Source organism: Taudactylus pleione, unplaced genomic scaffold (genome assembly GCF_031769625.1).
Source record: "Taudactylus pleione unplaced genomic scaffold, aTauple2 ptg000560l, whole genome shotgun sequence".
Taxonomy (NCBI): Eukaryota; Metazoa; Chordata; class Amphibia; order Anura; family Myobatrachidae; genus Taudactylus; species Taudactylus pleione.
Genome location: NW_028284962.1, coordinates 1291675 through 1313626, shown reverse-complemented (window position 1 = coordinate 1313626; position 21952 = coordinate 1291675). Strand labels below are relative to the sequence as shown.

General features: G+C 44.4%; 1 protein-coding gene across 3 annotated transcripts in view; it reads left to right on the top strand.

Moving 5' to 3' along the window:
- LOC148481812 (nuclear receptor ROR-beta-like) overlaps positions 1-21952 on the top strand; it is a 94280-nt gene that overhangs the window by 19250 nt on the left and 53078 nt on the right. For 2 of the 3 annotated variants that reach the window (XM_088452948.1, XM_088452947.1), the window contains exon 2: positions 18178-18263. In XM_088452948.1, coding sequence (XP_088309074.1) covers positions 18178-18263 — 86 coding nt within the window. Of the gene's footprint in view, positions 1-18177; positions 18264-21952 lie in introns of those variants that run through there. The other variant, XM_088452950.1, reaches the window with a different exon arrangement.

Sequence of the window (21952 nt, the reverse complement as noted above, 5' to 3'; positions counted from 1 at the left end):
GTGATTTTGGCTCTATCAGAGCCAAAATCACTCCCACTGACATCACTAGTGATGTCAGTGGGCCGGCTTCTGACGGGAGGCGTTCCCGTGGGAACGCCCCCGTCAGGGAGGCACGCCCCCGGCACGCCCACCAAAGGGGGCGTGCTGTCAATCAACATTGACAGCACGCCCCCTTTGATCGGACACAACGAGCGAAGGACTTTCCTTCGCTCGTCGCGTCTGGCGCATGCGCACGACGGAGCTCCCTCCGTCGTGCGCATGCTCAGTCCATAACATCGACCCACTTGCGAGCGGACAGCCGCTCGCGAGTGGGTCTGAATCAGGCCCCAAGTTATGTAAATATGATATGAAAGGAATTGTAGTTCACTGAGATCTATGGAAATTTTTGTATGTGACTCGATTAGGTGCATTAAGACAGCATTTCTGTGTCCTTGGAAATATTTAAAGAATATTGGCAACAATGCATAATATACACACAAATATATACAGAAACTCATTTACACAGTATTGCATTTAGCTTCAAAAATTGCACTGGATCAAAGTATCCAATCATTTTTTAGCTGTTATCTGTCAATTGCATGTAAAACGATAAGAGCAATTGCCTGATTGGTTGTTATGATTTAGTTCAGATTTTGCACCTGTAATATTAGTAAATGAGCTCCAAGAGTGTCTGAGAGATTATTCTTGTTAAAAGCTGGAGTGCGCTACTGCACAGTCTCCATGATGCTCCTTTGGTACATAACCAAGATAGTGGCCGGATGTATCATCCGGGACATGCAGGGACACGGGCTCCATAAGGATCCCGTCCCAGTGATGTGCCCAGAGAGCTGCCAGCCAGTGGAGAGACTGCTGTCCTTGTGCAGTCCCATGGACTGCACATACACAGCCGCCAAAGCCGGGGATGGTTCCGGAAGATCCCTCCGCCGGATAATTATGCGCGGTGTAGCCCATAGGCTACAGCAGCTAACGCCATCTTCAAATGGTGTTAGCTGCGGGGACCAATATCTGGAATGCATTGCATTCCAGATATTGGTAAATTTGGCAGCATCGCACCCCCCATAGAAACCTATGGGGGAGGCAGCTGCCAGCGGGACTGGAGGGATCACAGTAGGTATCAGGGATATCTGCTCCTGTCCTTCCTTAATACATCTGGAGGATACTTAATATTTGAGGTAAACCCCCGAAAACTGGTGTCTTCGGGGATTATACCTCAAATATACTTTGATAAATGGGCCCCTTAGTGTGGATCTAGCTTTAGTGGGAGTGTAAAATGAGTGTGGATCCAGCTTTTCCGAGTGTGAGTGTGTGAGTGAATTTAGTGTGGATAGACTTAATATGGATCTGTCTTTTCCAATATACTTAGTATAAATCCGACATGATCTGGCTTTTACCCTCTTCCTAAATAAACCATGACAATTCATTTATTTGCTTTAAAATAGTGTAATAATCTGAAGTATTACAGTGACAAATATGCAAGCTTTCATCTGTACTAGGAATAAGATGTGAAATGCATACCTGTATGAATAATAGGGAGAGAATCATTATTATATACAGTAAATGCAAATGAAATGTGTTATATACAGTAGGGTGTGTATTAATAGAAGTATCAATATACTGTATGAGTCAATGGTTCTTCACCACTCTCTTAATCCTTAATGCCCTGTGATGTGGGTGATGCCATAGTGTGGCATCTTGGCACCAGAGATGAGGGTTTCAGTTCTTTGTATTGGAAAACTAAAAAGCACTCAGTTTTTATTGTTCATTTGCTCTGAATCTATTATTATGCTACTGTGACTCTGAAGTGGTTATTGTAACTTGTTGCATTGACTAGATACAGTATGTCAATAAGTAGGTCATTTTCTAGATTAAATTATCATTGCAAAAAGAAGTGTACAGTAAATGTATTGTGTTACAGAATATAGATGGGCAGGTTATAGCCCAGGCATCACAGCAGATGCGTCAATTTGTTCAATGTAGTGTGTTATATATGGGATTATATGGGATGTTACAGTAGAACAGCCTTTGTTCAATATACTACATAAGTGGGTGGTCAATGTATACGAATAAAGGCAGAGTAATAATGCTACAGTTATAAAAGAAGAGATTATCGGTTTATATAAGCAAGTGTGTTTATAAGTGGTTCTAGTGTGCTATTCTTTTCCTAGGCTGCATAGAGAGAAGTTGGCAGCAATAGTGTACGCTTAGTGCTTTGGATGTCACCTTTGCACCAAATCTTTCTAGCTGTAACATACTGGAAGCACCCGTGCTGGCCAGCACGGAAAGTGTTAATTCTAATAATCTCCAGATTACGTAAGAAAAACATGTTACACACAATCAGATAAAGTGTGTCAGTGGGACAGAGAGCCTGACAGACAGGCTGCTCTGTCAATCAGAGTAACTCAGTGAGTCAAGACAACCAATCAGCAGCAGGGAGGATAATCACAGCAGCAGATGCTGCTTATATAACCGACAGCAGCAGGATTAGCCCGAGGGGGGTGGGGGGCGGGGCCGGCAGCCAGCGCTGTCTCCCTTACATGTCCGCTGCTATTACAGCATGTGTTTGGACTTCGGGGCTCTAGTGAACTTAAATGAAATTATGTAGAGGGCTTTTTTATTTTATTTTATATGTTTGCTTTTCATGTTGTCTTGCTTTTATAGGTGCGCTGCTCTGGGATGAGGAGCATAAAGCAGAAAGTAACATAAGCACACACAGGCCCTCATTCAGAGGCTCTCGCAAGAAGCGAGCGCTCATTCTGAATGATGGCGGCCGCTTCATTTTTGAAGTGCGGCCTCCTGGTCGTTAGGTAAACTGTGGGTTACCACCCACAGCTTAATGACCGACCAGGTTGATGGTCGCGATGGTGAACCCCATCGCGACCATCGGTGCTTGCGACCGGGTCTGAATGAGGGCCACAGTGTGATCTACAGTGCCATCAACCATGATTGTGTCATGACAGCAGCTGTTTTATATTACTGTATTTGCTATGACATACATATGTTGGTTCGGTTTCCATGAAGAAGCAGCAGAATGCAGTTGTCTGTCATTGACTGAAGTATTGGACAATACATTACATATGGACTACGCATACATTAAATTACAGAGCATGTATCAAATATAACATACTATCATGAAACCTGGAATAATGCAAAGGCCTCAACCTCATGTAGGTGTTAGAACATATGGGGTTTAGTAAAATGTTGGGATTTAAAGCCACATTTAGCAGTTTCTTCCCTGTTTGAATAACAAAATAGTGTTTGACTTGTTCATCTTTCCACCCATGGTGTACTGTAAGTTATACACGTTTATGATATCTAGGCCCACCTTTGATCATAAAAATATGACACATATGGAATACAGCTATGCTAGTTCCCTATTTGTGTCCATAACACTATACGAAATGTTTACGTTGCGTGTCAAGTTTATTATACCTACCCATATAAATGATTGCTTAATCAGCAGCAGCATCATGTGTGTACACAATGCTGTTTAACACATACATAAATGGGCATTCCTGCTGGTCCCATGCTGAGCTCATAATATGGCACACGGTAGTGCTGGGAATCATGTGACTGCCAAACAATACAGACAGCATCCCAGTGTGTCTAATAATGATCTGTGCCCCCTTTAATCAAATAATACAAATATGTATCCCCATTAATCAAATAATAATTCACCTCTAATCTAATAATAATAATAATAATCTGTGCCCCCTTTAAACTCGCCAGTGTCTGAGTGTCTAATGTCAGCAGCGCTGCTCGGAGGCTCCACAGATGGGTCTGCTGGTAGCGGATGATGGGGTGAAAGGCAGAGGGTGATGGGGAGACATATTACTGTGGTTAGTACCCTTACAGGATCTTTTTGAAGGTATCACAGGCTTTGAGTATGAAACCCTGTTAATCTCTGTAAAATAAATTTAGTGTAAATGGAACTGAATAATGGGCATGTGAATAAAAAACTGCTTAAGTGCCGCAATGTTTTCAGGGAACATTGCTGTGGGGATAATAATTTTTCATGATGATCCCCACTATGTACTAAATGTAACTCGCAGGGACAGCGGCAGCGATAACCACTGTTCCTGCAAGTTACTCTCTGGTGGTATCAGAGAAGTCTGCTCCTGGGAAACTGACACTGTGCATGCGCACAGTGTCAGTTTCCAAAGTCTTCTTCGAATATGTCTCCATAGACATAAAGCAGCTTACACCATCTGAAGATGGAGTAATCAACGATACTAAACTGGAAAAAGATATGTTTTTCCTAGTTTGGTACATTTTGATCAGACCCTAGTCCTAACGGTATGTAGTCAGGAAACCGACGGTCAAAATGCCGACATTCCGGCTTCCCGAGTGTTCCGGACGGGGTCTAATGAAGGGGGTCAAAATCTCGATGCATATCATTAGCCCTACGCCGGGAGCCCGACGCCCGGCATACCGAACGAAGGTAAGTTGGGGGGCGGGCGTGGACAGCCGCGAGTGGGGAGGGTTAGGTTAGGGGATCCCAGGGGGGATTAGGGTTAGGCAAACCCCCGGGAGGTTTAGGGTTAGGCTAGGGGAAGGGGGCGTTAGGGTTAGGCACCCCACTGGGAGAGTTAGGTTTAGGCTGAGGGGAGGGGGGGTAAGGTTTAGGCACTTACAGGTTGGAGGTTAGGGTTAGGCACTAGGTAGGGAGGTTAGGGATAGGCACCCCTAAAGGAGGGTTAGGGTTAGTTAATTTACTTACCCAGTTGGGATCTTCACTTCCGGTCTTCTGGCATCGGGATTTGAACCTCCGGACTTAGGTCCGGTGGTAAATCATACTTATTCCGTCCTAACTGATAATACTGGGAACTGTGGTCTGCACAGGGGAGTTAAGAGGGAGGGTAGCGGGTACTACTTACCTGGGTCAGTAGCACGACGGGCAGAGAGAGAGGGATAACTGTTACTGTTCAGTGGCAGCAGTCTCTCTCCCCAGCCCAGCACATGTCCAGGGAGAATGCTGGTGCTGAGCAGTAGCAGCAAGCAGATCACACTCTCAGTGCCCCCTGAGCCGCAGCCTGATTGACAGTCTGCGGCTGTTTGGGGCAAGGAGGAGCCGGCGACCGGGTCAGTTCCACAAAACGGAGACGTGTTGCCTATCTTTTGTGGGAGTGCCAAGACTAGAGTCTGCGCCATGAGATACCTACTTCCTAGACCTAGCGCAGGGGTACCGACTGCCAGGCTGAGTAAGCTTCAGTTTACGCAGTATAGCCGAGGGTAGCTACCATCTCAACCGATAGTCGCGGTGGTGATCCGAGACAGCGCCTACGGATGCTGCACTCAGATAGCAGATGCCAGCAGGAGGTGTCTATTTTCTACAGACACCTCCTGTGGCATTTGCATTGTAGTTGGACTGTATTGCACAGCTGTTTCCTTGCGGCTGTACAATACCGTCCACATCTGAATCAGGCCCTAAGTACTTTGTCAATCGCAAGTTGCGCAATGTTTATTAAAATATTCCATAGATAAAACTTTGTCTAGCTTTGCAACCTCTATTATTCATGTTAAAGGGGCACTAAACCTAAATACATGGTGATACTGTATCTACAAAAAGTGATTTGTTTATTTACTAAAGTATATTTAAAAGTTTCCCCACGAAAAATATTTGACATTGTATGTAAAGTCATTGTGTCTGGAATTATCTGGTCTAATCTGTAGGAAGCTCAGTTAGTAGCTGGGCCAGAAATTACTCTTACTACATTTATATTACGTCAAATAGACAGTAGAAGCAAGAGAGCAGTAGTACAGGTAAATCAACAAACAAGATAAATAAAAGTACATATGGTAACAGACAGTAGGTAGCATAAGCGTAACAATGGGGTAATGAGTTATTAGAAATGTATCAAAATGCTACATGAACAAATGAAGGTGTAGATGAGTACACATCTTTTTATAATAACTATTCAGGGACTGATGCAGAGAAGTAGAGTGTAAACCCATTTGTATAGAGTAACGTGGGTCATTGTGCTCAGAGAGTAAATGCACACTTCTGTGGGACTGCTGATTGACTTGCACCTGACTCTTGCGCCGCCTTACGTCTTGAAAGGCAGTTTGCAGGAGGGAAGGCGCATTCTCCTGTACAATAAGGATGGGATAGGTAAAGCTGCAGATATGTCTGTCAATAGGAGTATCATTTGCTGGTGCATGACGGCTGGTGCAAATATCCCTGTTGTTGATTATAGATTATCATCATCAGCACAGATCTTTGCAGTTTAAAAATGACAAAATAAAAATGAAATATTGTGTCCCCCTTCCCAAAAGTGTTGCTGGTACTTGTAGTTTTAAAAGAGCCATGCCCAATACTGGCAGCCTAGGCTGGTTTATCATTGGCAGAACAGATAGTATGGGATCCACCCAAAAAATCCTCTGCCAGCTTGCAGCTATCACTGTGTATGGTTCACCTGCCACATTGTCCACCAGCCCAAACCTGTTCAGTGTGGGGCTCCATCCCCAAGGTAAATTGGGACTGCAAGAAATATGTACCTCCCCTCAGAAGACTCTTTGGGGGAATTCAATATGGGTGCGAAAACTCAATTTTTGCTTAATATTGCACCTATGACGTCATTATCGCAGGTTTTAGTTTTACACCGTATTCAATTTCAAAGACTTTTCGCAGGTTCGAAAAGTCTTTGATAAAAACGGGGATAACTTTTCACCATTGAATAGGTGTCGAAAAAAAGTGCAGAATCGGGGTTTAGGGGTGCAGGCTTAAAAAAAATAGCCTGCACCCCTGGGAATGACATTTAAAAAATAACTGTGTCAAAAAAAGTAAAAAAAAAAATAGGGACACCCCAAAAAATTAATTAAAAAATTGGGGTAAAAAAAAAATGGGAAAAAATTGTTTAAAACTAGGGAAATAGGTTCAGGGCTATTCTGCAAGTATGCGGCAGGTGTTTTCTAGAATAGAATTATAGCGGCAGGTGCACAATTGCAGAATTTTTTAAAACTTACTTTAGGGACATCAAAATATGCTAGTACCCATTTTCATGTACCCCAAATTTGATGGGACCACTTAAAAAAACGAAAAAAATAACCTAAGTGCTCTTCTGCATCACTTCTTCAATGTCGGGAAAAAAGCACCTGCCGCAGCTGTTTAAATCCCCGACTTTCATTTGCAGGCTAAAACGGGGGTACCCATAGTGATCCCCCCATGTTTTTACAACTTTAGGGGGGGTCCTACAATTTTTTCAAGGAAAAATTTATTTTTTTACGCAAATCCTACTTCGCCAGGTCCCGTTTTCGGAGGATTTATATTGAATACGGGGATAAAGCGGGCGCGCGCCCGATACTTTATCTCTGAAAATTCTCCGATGTGGAGCGAAAAGTCCAGCACGGACTTTTCGCTCCCATATTGAATACCCCTCTATATATTAGAGCTCATCCAGCAGCCCTGGTGCAGTGGGTGTGGGGTTATGAACTGGTTAAAAAATAGATGAGATTTTTAGCTGGTTTATTACAGATCCCTGCAAGTCCTATCATGATTTGGTCATTGGTCAATGGTTTGGATATGTTGGCTCTTGTAAATCTACATGTGCCAGCATACCCATGGCTGCCAAAGCATGCCATGGCTTGCTAGAACCTGTAGTTTCTTCATACCTCACAACAGTCTGGATTTCAGCAGGACAGTCTCGCTTTTTGGGCGGAGTAGGTTGGTGGATGCTCTGTCACATGCTGTTCTATTATGCAGAGCAGCGGTTAAATGAATGACGTGAGCAAACGTGTGTCATCCACACTGCCTGGAGAGGAGTTGCCCGGCAGCTGGTGGAGTGCTGGGCAAGCCCCCAGAGTGATGAGAAATGGGGTGTTAAATGTCATAGACAAGGGGCATGGCCTTGCAAGATGTCCTGAGTCTGCAGCTGATAATTTTGGGATGTATGGTTTACTTGTGACAAACATCGGAAAATAAAATGACATACTATTGAAAAAGTTGCTTATTACAAATAAAAACACATTAATGAGAGGATTGTTCCTAAACGGTGTGGTGTGAATGGTCGGCAGCTTTGTCAACATTCATCAGGTAGACATGCAACATGTTGACATACTTAGAATGTCGACAGTGACCATGTTGACATTCATGTCTACACGACTGATATGTAGACGTGATGAACTGTCGTCAACCCGTCCCTAGTGGTCTAGTGGTGTCTTACCTCGCCCGTCCCTGGTGGTCTAGTGGTGTCTTACCTCGCCCTGGCAGCAGCAGCGGCTCCAGTGTCTACTTCTGGGTCCCAGCGGTCATGTTTGCAGGGGTTCTGGCGCAGGGGTTTGAGGAACGGCATATTTTTTTCCACTATCTCTTACCCTAATCCCTAGCCCGAACCTTCCCCCTAGTGCCTAACCCTAAACTCCTCTCCCTTTGCAGCCTAACCCTAACCGCCAGAATTCTTAGAATGTCGACATTTCAAATGGTGACTTTTCAGATGTCGACATTGTGAACATGTCAACATTCTGTGCAAGTTGACATGGTGGCTGTCGACATATTAAACCATGTTGGTATTCTAATGTCGACATGGTTACTGTTAACCATCTGACCGAATACCCTCCTAACCACAATGTATACAACACAGTTATGGAGTAAAAAAATGTTACAAAAAAGATTGTTTAGATTTGTTTTATGAAATTTTTTTAAACTACTGTACAACAGTCACCATCATGAAGGTGATGATTGGCATAACGAAGCATGTTGATATGCTTAATAGAATATCATCAAGCTTTATTGAAAGTACGCATTTACCGCACTTAACAACAGATACATAATCTGTGCTGCAAAAAATACCCTAAATTTGCGTACAACGCAGCATCAGGCCCACTAATCACAATTCTGGTGGTTAGTATTGGAAGTATCATATATTTAAAGTTAAACATACTTATGCTAGCATACCCTGTAAGGAGCCCCTCCCAAATGAGGCATGTTTGCCCTAGCTTGTTGCCCAGCATCAAATCCTGAACAATTTGGTTTTGCGTTTAAAAAGAATCATCACTTTATATCAAGTGGCAAAATTGTGGGAAAAATCACCACTCTTGTAAAATCGGACCCTGCTACATTTGGCCCTAAGCTTGGTTTCAGCTTCCATTTCTAATGTTTAAATAAAAATATAAGATTTTTAAAAAAAAAAAATAGAAAAAAACTAATTTTTAACAGCAATAGAGCTTTCACCTTTTACTGAAAATGCCTTTGTGTCTTTATTGCCATCAAATTCTTTGTTCATATATAAATTACCTACACAGCAGTCTCTGGCATGTTTCTGGAGTCCTAATGATTCTACCTCCCCCATCAATTTTCTATAGTTGCAGCATTAATAGGCATTAATTTCATATTAGTGTTGCTACGACGTGTATTTAAATTTATGCAATCTTTAAATATTGTTGTATTGTGCATTATGGACACATAAATGTGGTTCAGGCAAGAAAAAGGTTAATCGTGCCCCCCAGTCTGCCCCTTACATAATGGAGCCCACACAGTACTAAGCGCAGCTGTGACGTGGGATAGAGAGCAGAAGTGAGTCACTCACAGGATGGGGGGCAGAGATCAATGAGAAAGAATAGAAGACCAGAAATGGAGATACAGAAAAAGAAAGAGAGGAAGACAAGTGATGAAGGATCAGAGACTTAAAAGGACATGTGACAGTAGATAGATGAACTGGGTTGAGAGAAACAGAACAATATTAAGACTGGCAATATAAACAGATGTGTAAGGCGTTTGTTTTATATGTGTAGATGGGTGAATACTTTTTATCTTTTGTTATTTTATAACCATTATCTAGGTTTAAAAATGGAAAAAATGCATTGACAGTCCCCACAAAACTCCTATTACACACAATTAATTGTGTGATGGATAATGTAGACAAACTGCGATTTTTGCTACGGGCATTTAGTACATTGTGTGTTCCTGCATGCCAGAGGGCTGCCAGCCAGAGAAACTGGCTATTCTAGATGCCAGTGCCTAGAACCACGTCACTGATAGGGCTCAAGGGAAGAAATGAGGTGTAGTCAGCAGCGTTTACATGTAGGATCAAGAAGAGCAATGAAAGCCTTACAAAGGAAACATTCACTAAAGTGTAGGCGTGTTTTGGTGGCAGCGCAAGAATTACAGAGGTGTCTGCAGGAGAAGACAGTAGAATGACCATTACTGAATATATCTGTGGCTTCAATAGGAATAAAAGTCTGCAAGGCAGGATAAAGTACTTTCTTCAATTTAACACATTATTTACTACATACACAATATTCACTATTATTTTTTGTACTTTCCAAGATGATCCCACACAATAAAATGCTGTACACTGGCCCTGCACTCATGTACTTTCCATGGGCACATTGTGCAATAGAAAAGAAGACGCGTTACTGTGATCAGATATTATATACAGTACATAAAGGGTCATTTACAAATCATGGTATCTAGGAGCTGAAACACTTCTTGAGTTGTATTTGTATGGCCACCAAGTACATTAGAAGGTGCACACCCACCCTAGTAACAGCACTGCAAAAGCATTATGGGGTCTATGTACTAAGCCTTGGAGAGAGATATAGTGGATGGAGATAAAGTACCAATCAGTCAGCTCCTAACTGTCACTTTACAGACTGCATTTGAAAAATGACAGTCAGAAGCTGTTTGGTTGGTACTTTAGCTCCGTCCACTTTATCTCTCTTCACATGTACCTAGCTATGTAAGGCCAGGGCCGAAACTAGGGTTTTTGTCACTCGGGGCACAACAGTAATTTGGCGCCCCTCCCCCTGGTAATTCCCCCGCAGCAGTGCCCCCATAGTAATGCCCCTTCAGAAGTGCACCTATAGTAATGCCCGCTGAGGTAATGCCCCTGTACTAGTGGCCATATGGTAATGTTCCCATAGTAATGCCCCTGTAGTGCCCATATGGTAATGACCCCATATTAATGCTCCTGTAGTGCCCAAATAGTAATTCCCCTGTAGTCCCCATATAGTAATGCCCTCTAGTAGTGCCCATGTAGTAATACCCCTAGTAATGCTCCTGTAGTGCCCCCTAGTAATGCCCCTGTAGAGACTCCTCGTAATGCCCCTGTAGTGCCCATGTAGTAATATCCCTAGTTATGCCCCTGTAGTGCCCATTTAGTAATGCCCCCGTAGTGCCCATGTACAGCCCCCTGCTAATGCCTCTGTAGAGCCCCCTGGTAATTCCCTTGTAGTGCCCCCTGGTAATGCCCCTGTAGTGCCCCCTGATAATACCCCTGTAGTGCCCCCTGGTAATGCCCCCATAGTGCCCCCTGATAATGCCCATGTAGAGCCCCCTGATAATGCCCCCGTAGTGCCCCCTGGTAATGCCCCCGTAGTGTCCCCTGGTAATGCCCCCATAGTGCACCCTGGTAATGCCCCCGTAGTGCCCCCTGATAATGCCCCTGTAGTGCTCCCTGGTAATGCCCCTGTAGTCCCCCTGGTAATGCCCCTGTAGTGCCGCTTACACACACACACAAAAAAAAAAAACTTACCTTAAACCCCGCTCCTGTGACCGCCGCCGTTGGGTCTGCCCGGCTGCTCCTCGGAACTATGGGAGAGACATCATTACGTCTCTCCCATAGTGCCTGTGGGGAGAGCCGGAAGCTGGAGTTCAGGAGAGAACTTCAGCCTCCAGCTAGCGCGGCGCTGCAGAGAAGAGCCGGGCGCCTGCTGGTAATAAAATCTCAGCGGGCGCCCGCATTAGAGTCTCCCTGCGGCGCCGGGCAGGAGGTCACTGACGCCGGGTGCAGCGGTGCACCCGGTGCACATGCACCTCCACCCCCCCCCTAGTTGCGGCCCTGGCAAAGCAGTGGGTATATTGAAAAGGCACAGCGAGAAGTAAAATTGTACTAACGCTTTAGGCCCACTCTGCATGAACTTTTTACATTGTTCTCCCCTGTAAATGTGTTTTCTTCAACCCTTTATCTAATTGAAATAAATTTTACTGACAAAACTCAATCTTTTTGTCACTTCAGTAGAAAATAAGGTGTACTTATGTGCTTCATCTGCACTTAGCAGGGAATGCCATCAATTCTCCTAAGTCTCAGTTATTCCAAATGTCTGTGCCCTAACATTCACTTCCCTGACAAAAATCGGTAAATTTGCACAAAAGTAGTCCGAGTATTTGTGCTACAGTTTTCCACTACTACAGTTGGAAATTAGATTTTTCTTTTTATTGTGGTGGTATGCTACCACCTAGTGGAATCTTAATGTAGCACACTTTCATTATTAAAGAGGAGCATTGTTATCATTTATCAAGTCCCGTTTGATGTTATAATTCTTTACAACATAGGGCCTGATTCAGAGTTGTACTCTGTTAACATTGCTGCTGTGTTTTTGGCCGCAGCAGCAATGCTAATATATGCTGATGCTGCAGGAGGCGTCTTGTGTAAATAGACGACTCCTGTCGGCTACTGTGATCCGCTGCGGCATCCAAGAATGCAGTATCGAATCACCATTGAGCAGCCACCTAAGCTTACTCAGAATGGCCACCGGAACTCCTCTGCCGTGGCCAGGAAATCTGCATTGGAAGACATAGACCCTGGCCTCGGCACACCCAGAAAACGGGGCCGACAACTGTCCACAGCCTCTCAGTCAGGTTGCGGCTTCTGTCACACTGTGACAGGAGCTGTAGCTGCATCGCAGCATATACGCAGAGTGGTTCTGGCTCATCGGAGTTGTACTTAAACCATTGGTTTGCTGTAGACCAATCCCTTCTATTCCTTAATGTTCATGCCACTGCTTTCCTTATCTTATCTTCCTGGTATAAATGTACCAAATCACATTATCGGTCATGGACATGCAGTAAACACCTACAGCACCTTGGTGTAAGTATTGTAGCAGTGCAGCTTAAGCACAATCACTTGCAATTGTCACACTGCAGAATTCATACTTGGGTAGGCGTGTCTTTGTTTTGATGTCGGTGGGACAGTCCTGAATTGCGGACATCAAAAGTGGGGGCTTACACAGAAATGGATGGAGATTTGCTCAAATGGAGCTTTTAGGAGGATATGGGTAGTTTTGGCTCATTGGTGGTGGGGTTTCAATTCTGCATGTCTAAATATTGGGAGGTATAGTTTAATTAGCAGTGCTGTACTGCAAGGCTGCACACACATATCTGAAGATGGCGTTACCCTTGTAGACTATAGGCTATTTTCCGCAAGAGTTAGCGTGAGAGATCCCTCCCCGGCACTCTCTACTAGCGCAGGCGCGGGCAGCAGATCACGCATGTGTGGTAATGCGCACAGCTGCCAAAGAAGAAGTGAACGGATTGCTCATTTGATCCCTTTACTTCTTACACACCGCAGGAGCAGGCTCCTTTCAGAGCCCCTGTCCCTGTGGGCCTATATTAATACATTTAGGTGATTGTTAATTTGTTATTGCCACGAATAGCAACAATTAGAACTTATAGTTATCAGGTCGCTGACCCTGTAGCTAATAAATATGCCCCTTAGGGCTTTGGCCTAGAAACATATAGATTTGAATCTACTGCTGCTGAGTACAAGCTCACACACATTTCACCAGACAATGTAGTTTGTTTTTTTTACATATAAAATTGTCTAACCATTGCACAACAATATCAGAAGCAATACAAATGATGATGCTATTAGATGAGATAACATTGGTTTTAATCAAGGTGAAATTGAAAAATAAACGTACAGTTAACCCTGGGCCTTATTAAGCCTTCGGGAGGGGCCTTGGGCATTTAAGACAGGGGGGCTATCCCCTCTCCTCCGGTCTTCCCCATCTTGGTCAGCACCACCCCCACTTGACATGCGGCCAGCCCCCACTTGTCCTCCGGCCAACCTCCACTCGTCATCCAGGCTGCCCCTACTCATCATCTGGCTCACCCCACCTCGAGCAGCTCTTAGAAAATACACGGTAGTGCTCAGTGTAGCAGTGTACTCTAGCCTGGGTAGAGCTCCCTAAGAGAGGGGGGCTCAGGGCACAGTAACGCCCCCTCCCCCCATCCTTAATCTGGCTATGTTAACCTACGCTGGTGTGTTTGCAGCCATTAGCTAAATCTGTTCAGGCTGTCCAGCATAGTCATGAAACAGTGAGCTACAGTATTTGACCCACACACAAAATGTTAAAAGTGCACTAATCTGGTTGTTCAGGCCCTGTAATACAGAGTCAGATCACAGTACAATATGTATCCACCTGCTTTTACTGGTCAAATGATGGCCTCACATTCACTGACGTATGCAGGAGACAGCACAGGACCTCCCTGCGCCAAGTAGTGTACTACTCCCCTACCCCTCTGGGCCATAGGGCCTGATTCAGACCCGTTCGCCAGGATGCGTTCGCTCGTAGCGAGCCGATGTTTGCAAGGTGCGCATGTGTATAACTCGCAGTGTGCGTGCAGGAAGCAGTCCATGCGATCGCAAAGCGATCGCCCATTATACATAGACGCCTCGCTAGAATGAGTGACCGGACGATCCTTTTGTGGGTGGTGATGGGGGGTTGGTCGATGGAAATGGGGGTGTGGTGGTGCGAATGCAGGCATGTCTGTGCATCTTAACGCCGTTTCAGAGTCGTGCATAATTAAGATGCAGTGTCATAATACACGTCACATGGCTGAATTACACACTGAAGCACTCACAGTGCTTGCGGTAGGGTATGGTCAGCCACAAGTGCTGCGTATGGGTCCGATGGTACTCGATGTTACCGATTGTTGAATACATTTCCTGGAGATGACGTGTATTACTAAGGGAAAGTGGGCGTCTTAAGACAGGCTGGTGGGCGTCTAAATACACACCGCGATCGCACGACAAAACATAGTGGGCATGCTAATGCCTTGCCATGCAATCGCGAGATTTGCATACTTTGGCAGCTGACGACTGCGAGCGAACGCATCCAGCAGACGGGTCTGAATCAGGCCCATAGATTACTCACTCGGGTAAACTGGAAAGTAAGTAGTATATGTCCAGGTGGGGGAGGGGGGTAGTCCATGTCCCGACGGAGGGGAGGACTCTTTGAGGCACCCCCTGTTCAGGCTTCTGCGCACGCCTATGCTCACACTGCAATTAAGGTATGAACATTGCTTTCTATCTGGTGATTCTCAGTGGTATGCAGTAACAGCCCGTTTTTCATTTTTATATCTAATTTCAGAAACAGGAAAAAAATCAGTGAAATAATTTAAGAAATGAATAAAATAAGCAGCTGAAGACTTTTCTAGAGTATATAAGCTGCTATAAATTTGTATTAATTTATCTTTAGGTGAGTACCAGTGCCTTTTTTATATATATAAAAATAGCGCTGGATATGAGGCAACTATAGAAGGTACAATAGTTGCTCCATTTGGTAGAATTATACAGTTACCCAGCCAAAGGCTTACCTTGTGCAGTCAGCTTATGAGGTATAGAAAAAAAGAGATTCCCTCCAGCACACTGCAGCTATCAGCAAAAATACTTGAATCCTACATGATAATAGAAATTCAGAGGTATTGGTTGCATACATTTACAAATATATGATTAAGCGCCAGGCCAGCGTCAAGGCTCCTCTATACTGGCATCCCTAACATTAAGGGGTTCACGTCCGAGGCGCAGGGCAGCCCAAAATAATCCAGCCAAGGACCACTCCCAGGGCATCACACGACAAATGGAAGAAAGGTGATAATGAAGTGTAAAGTATAGATGTGTCAAGATAATCAATAAGTGTTGATATAATAAGAAAGAATTAAAATGACATAAATAATAAACAAACAAATAGAAAGGTGATGAAAAAATGTCTATGTGAATTAAGTGGTGATGCCCTGAAAAAGGTCCAGCCAGAGCAACTTCGAGGGCCCCACGCCCAAACGCTCACTCCAAAATTATTATTGCTACAAAATAGTAGCACCCACTCTGGGTCATATAATTACAATTAATGTACTGCATAATAACAGCACATGTATAAGCTGAGAGCTGACTCACCTAGGTGGTACCCCAAAAACCTCCAAATGGCATTATACGGACCAGCACATCCTTCCAATGCTGGCTCCCTTCATGCCTCTCAGAACTGCAAATAGAAAGTATGGTGGTCGCTCACATCAGCTTAATGATATTGCCCAGGTGCTTGTAAAGGGCGGGATTTACTCTGAACCACAGAAAAAAGAGATTTCCTCCAGCACACTGCAGCAATATTAGCAAATATACTTGAATCCTACATGATAATGGAAATTCAGAGGTATAGGTTGCATACATTTGCAAATATATGATTAAGTGCCGGGCCAGTGTCAAGGCTCCTCTATACCGGCGTCCCTAACATTAAGGGGTTCACGTCCGAGGCGCAGGGCAGCCCAAAGAATCCAGCCAAGGAAGAAAGGTGATAGTGAACTGTAAAGTATAGATGTGTCAAGATAATCAATAAGTGTTGATATAATAAGAAAGAATTAAAATTACAAAAATAATAAACAAACAAATAGAAAGGTGATGAAAAAATATCTTGGGTGTGGGGCCCTCGGAGTTGCTCTGTCCGGGCCTTTTTCAGGGCATCACCACTTAATTCACAGAGATATTTTTTCATCACCTTGTGCATGTAGCCTGCAAATGTTGGACTGCCTAAATTATACACTGCAATCTCCATTTTTCTGCATATTTTAAATAAGTGACACATGCAGTGCAACATGGTTTAGCCCAGCTGTTGCTCCTGTGTTTTTGCATTGCTCCCAACTCTGATTCAGCCTGTGGATGTCTTGCATTTATTCATGGGAAAATGTTATTGCTACTAAATGCAATATACTGTACATAGTATACTCTTGACATAAGGCTATGTATTCTAATGACACTATAACCCAAAAGTGTTACCTAGAGAGTTCTTATGGGGTAATCAGGCACATAAAAATTACTGTTATGTCCATGGCAGTTGTAATGTGCTGTTATGGTGTTTTACAGGGTTACATTTGTTATATGAAGTGAAACTGTGTCTCTTAACTCATCCAGTTACGTATAACACTTGTCCTTTAATATTATTTTTAGACTTTAGAGCCCTATTGTTGTACCTTAAGAGTAGATCAGAAATAGGGTCTTACAGCACATCCTGATTTAAGCACTTCACTCATTCACTCACTGTTCAGAACACAGTGACCTTGATTTGGTAGCACTGTCACAGAAATGATTATTGTTTTTTTATGCTATATATACCTCCACTTGTCTCCAGTTTACCATATTTTAATTGACACTTTTTTTGCAAGCCTAGGAAATGGTCCTTATATCAATTCACAGAACTAGCTTACCAATTGTTACTTTGTTTCATCAAGGTTGATTTGGATGCGTATCATTATTGTGGGCATTATTTGGCTGTCTAATGGTCTTTGTTTAAAAAGTTGTGATTTATTAGATTAGTCACATGTGTGTTTGTGACAGGCTGACATATGTGTCCTCTTACAGTAAATAAAGGATAAAGACAGTGGACCTCATTCAGAGGCGGTCGCAAGAAATGATCGCTCTCTCTGAATGAGGGCGGGCGCTTCTTTTTTTTGGTGCGGCCTCCTGGTTGCAAGCTAAGCTGTTGGTTGCCACCCACAGCTTAGCTAGCGACTAGGGTGATGGTCACGATGGTGATCACCATCACGACCATCTGGGCTTGCGACCAGACCCTAAGGTTGAGTCTGGGCACTCGTAAGCCCCAGGGAGCTTTCTACTCTGATGGAGCAGGAAGTTCCCCACTGACATCACTGATGATGTCAGTGCGGCCGCTCACAAAACGGTAGGCGTTCCTTAAGAAACATTGACAGCCGCCCCTTTTGTAGTGAGCTCCGGAGCGAGAGAGTTTCTCTCTTGCTCCGGGGCTTGCGCATGCGCAGTGCGGCCGCTGCATGTGCGCAGGGCTACCCATCAACCCGGTTGCGAGCACATCGATGCTTGCAACTAGGTCTGAATGACCCCCTGTGTTCTCAACTTTGGTCTTTAATCTTTGACTAAAGCAAGTGGTACTAATTATTTGGCTTGGAAAAAATCCACTGTTAGGGTTCCACAAAGACAGGAAATTAGAAATTTGAGTGCATGCCTAGTTACCCATTTATCCCGTTGCCTATTTTTGTTCCTTTAATTCTAGTTTGGATGTAAATATTTTTTTTACAGTATAACTATTGCAGCCAATCTCACGTCATGTAGTCTGTGCAGTTTTTTTTATATATGTATGTAATGAAGCTATTATAACATATACTCCTGTGCAGAGATATATGGGTTATAAAAATAAATCCTCTGTTTACATTTACAGCACAGATAGAAGTTATCCCTTGTAAAATATGTGGAGACAAGTCATCTGGAATACACTATGGTGTAATTACCTGTGAAGGTTGTAAGGTAGGTATCATCTGTCTATGATATAAGTAACAACATTGTATGAATTTATAACTGTTATGATAAAATATTGTTCTTCTTTGAGTTATATTGATTCTTGGATTTATATAAGCATAAATATTTTTATTTTGTCAGCTTCATGACTAGGGGCAAATGTACAAGTCTTACCATTTTTATGTTATTTACATTTTGCTTTCAAACTCCCCGTTTGGCCTGTGCTCCTCTATCTTTTACCCCTGCTCCTGCATATTTCTGACGTTATAAAATGTGGTACAAAATAGATGATGAATGATTTTAGAAGGGGCAGGGTATGTGTCAGGAGGTAGTAATGAGACAAAAGGTAGACAAGGATAGTGAAACACGGGGGTTAGATGTAAGGCACTCATTAAGATGATAAATGGGGGGGCAGAGATGAGGCAAGGATCTGGGTAGGCAATAGGTAGTAGTGTTTTTATTGCATTTTGGGGGCGATTCATTTGCTTTTTAAGGCACTTGCAATTCCATTGTTTTCTGGTGCCTGTTAATTATAACGCTTGTCGTGCCTAATGAGACTGATTTTAGCCGTGTAGAGTAGCTAAACCAATCGAAAGTCCCTGCTAGGACGCCCAGAGAGGGTGCCCAAAACCAGGACTTAGCACACATTTCTGCTCACCTCCTCAGGAGGGGGCGAGCAAAAATGTTGGTGCCTATTGAGTCAGAATGGAGCAACAATTGAATTGCTCCATTGAGGGCCTGGCACTGATAGCCAGTGGTACTAACATTTGAATCACCCCCTTGTGTTTTCAGTACATGGTCTTTGCTTGTGAGAGTAGTTATTAGAAGTAGAAGTTTTGGCCGTTAAGAGATCATTGTATTTGGAGAAGTCTAGAGTTTTTAGGTATATGTATGCGGTTGCATCTGTGGCTACATGGTCACTCGTACTACCAAAGGATGTCTTACCTTTTCTAATAAAGTGGGTATCACAGCCTTCTTACCCTTTGTTTTCATGTATGTATTTATTGTGTACTGTGGCCCTGATTCAAAGCCGGATGCTCTGACAGAGCGCTCGCTCTGAATCAGGGCCGTCCCTCCTTTTTGGGTGACCACAGCCAGGGGCACCGAGAGGGGGGGGAGCGGCTTCCTGAGGGGCCCGACGGGGGCCCGGGTCTGACGCCGCCCCCCCCCTCCCTCACAGCAGCCCAGCACACAGCGTGTGCTGAGCTGCAGTTGGAGACTGCTCGTGGCTGCTGAGCAGCAGCCATAGCAGTCTCCTATGCCTGTGCGGGGGAGTGATCACACTGATCGCGCACCCCCTGGCTTTGCGCCGGGCTGAGGGGGCTCAGAGCGCCCCCCTCCCCAGCGCGCAGCGGCGCTGCAAATCTTTTTGATTTCTTTTTTTTTTTGCCAAGGGGGCGTGGCCATGCCTCCCAAGATTAGGCCACGCCCCCTATTACCCCGGCCCGTATTGGCTCTTGGCGGCCCTGACCACAGCTGGCGAGCACCCAAAATGATGGTCGCGATGGTCAAGACCATCGCGACCATCAGGCTTGCGACGAGACCCTGCGGTAGGGTCTCGCTGCCACAAGCCCTGGAGTGCTTTTGGCTCTATCAGAGCTTTTGGCTCTATCTAGTGATGTCAGTGGGGCCGGCTCCAGACGGTAGGCGTTCCCATGCGCGAGACCCGGCGAGCGACGGGCTTTCCATCGCTCGGGGTCTCGCACCAAAGGGGGCGTGCTGTCGATGTTGATTGACAGCACGCCCCCTTTGGTGGGCGTGCCGGGGCGTGCCTGCCAGACGGAGGCGTTCCCATGGGAACGCCTACCGTCTGAAGCCGGCCCCACTGACATCACTAGTGATGTCAGTGGGAGTGATTTTGGCTCTGATAGAGCCAAAATCACCCCTGGGCTTGCGGCTGGGAAACCCGACCGCAGGGTTTCCCTCGCAAGTCCGATGGTCGCGATGGTCAAGACCATCGCAACCATCTTTTTGCACGCTCGTATATGCTGTGGGTGGTGACCCACAGCTATACGAGCGTCCAGGAGGACGCTCCATTTTAATGGAGGAGGGCCCTGATTCAGAGCGAGCGCTCTGGTCAGAGCGTCCGGCTCTGAATCAGGGCCATAGTTGCCACTCAAGTGGGCATTAATGGAGGCCTAGTGCAGGGATACACAATGATGATGATGATGATCCACAGCGCTAGCTAAACACTTCTGATTGGCTGGTTGCATATTGATATCTCTAGATGGTAGCACTTAAATAATTAGTTTTGTGTTTAAGTTGGATAAAATCATAGCCATCTGTTAGCATTACTTAACTGACATTTTCATTTGAACAACTACCAAAAAGAAGAATCCCATTTAATTTTTAAAGGGGAAAATAACATATGTTATTTACATGAACTTAATTTGATTTTTATTCATGGCAATGTATTTTCATTTAATTTACTTTAATATAATATAATTTCATTTGTATTTTGTATTTGTAATTATATTTTATATAGAACATATGAGTTTGGAAGCTATTAATAGCTGTCAAACCACTATTTTCTCTCTAAATTACACTTTATTACATCTTATACTGTGTATAAATAGGGTATTGAGGTTTTAGCATGGGCGTACACCTAATGACAAGTTGCATACATCTGGCACAAATGGTACAAGATTGAACACATCTTGAGATGACTCAGGCTAAACATATGCACAAATAAATGCGTGTTTTTGTGTACATCTTCTTCGGTGTATGTTGGTGTTACGCATGGGTTAAAGTGGGCAGGAACAGGGTGGAACTGAGGGCCTGAATCAGAGCCGCTCGTAAGCAGCCGCTCGCTCGCTCCGAGCGATGTTCGCACATCTGCGCATGCATATGGGTCGTAATGCGCATGCGCCAACCAGTCAGTGCGGTCGGAAATCGTGCGCTCGCAAAATAGTGAGGGGCTGGTAATTTGAGTGACAGAATGAGGCGTTTGTGGGTGGTAACAGGGGAAGGTGCTTGAAAACGGGGAGTGGAGATCCGAACGCAGGCGTGCCAACGGTCAAAACGGGCGTTTTAAGTGTGTGCATAATTAACAAAGCAGCGTCATCGACCATGTCACTTGGTTGTCTTTTAGCCTGAACTGCTTGCATGATTGCGGTAGGAAAATGCTACCACAAGAATTGCGAGCAGTTCATACGCCTTTTGATGTACTCGATTAATCTAATAAATAGCGGAGATGACGTATGATGCGAGCGGCCAAGGGGCGTCTTTACAAAATAGCGAGCACATGATTCGGACGCTCGCTCAGACATAGAGGCGTCAACAGACCGCAAAGAGCGAGCGCTCAGTTTAAATAGCCAGCCCCTTTTTCTGAACGAGCGAGCACAAATAGCGTCTTGCTCTGAATGAGGTCCTGAGTTCCGCCACCTCTAATGGTAGGTGGAACTAGTTCCACCACCAACAAGTCCCTGCACAGAAGTCCCACAGAAAGAGAGACGCTCATTGTCTACCTAGGAAGGCTCAATTTCTTCAGAGAAACCAGCATATAGGTAAGGAAAGTGTCACGGTTACAGACACTTGAAACTTCTGGTAAGAGTCAGGCTTACTAGGAAATATAAACTGAGGTGGTTTTAGGAATGACCTTTTCATGAAATATCACTAGCACGAAATAAAAGTAAATAGAATTTATTCAAGAACAAAAACTGTATGGCAAAGTTCCACATTAAATCTCAATAACACAA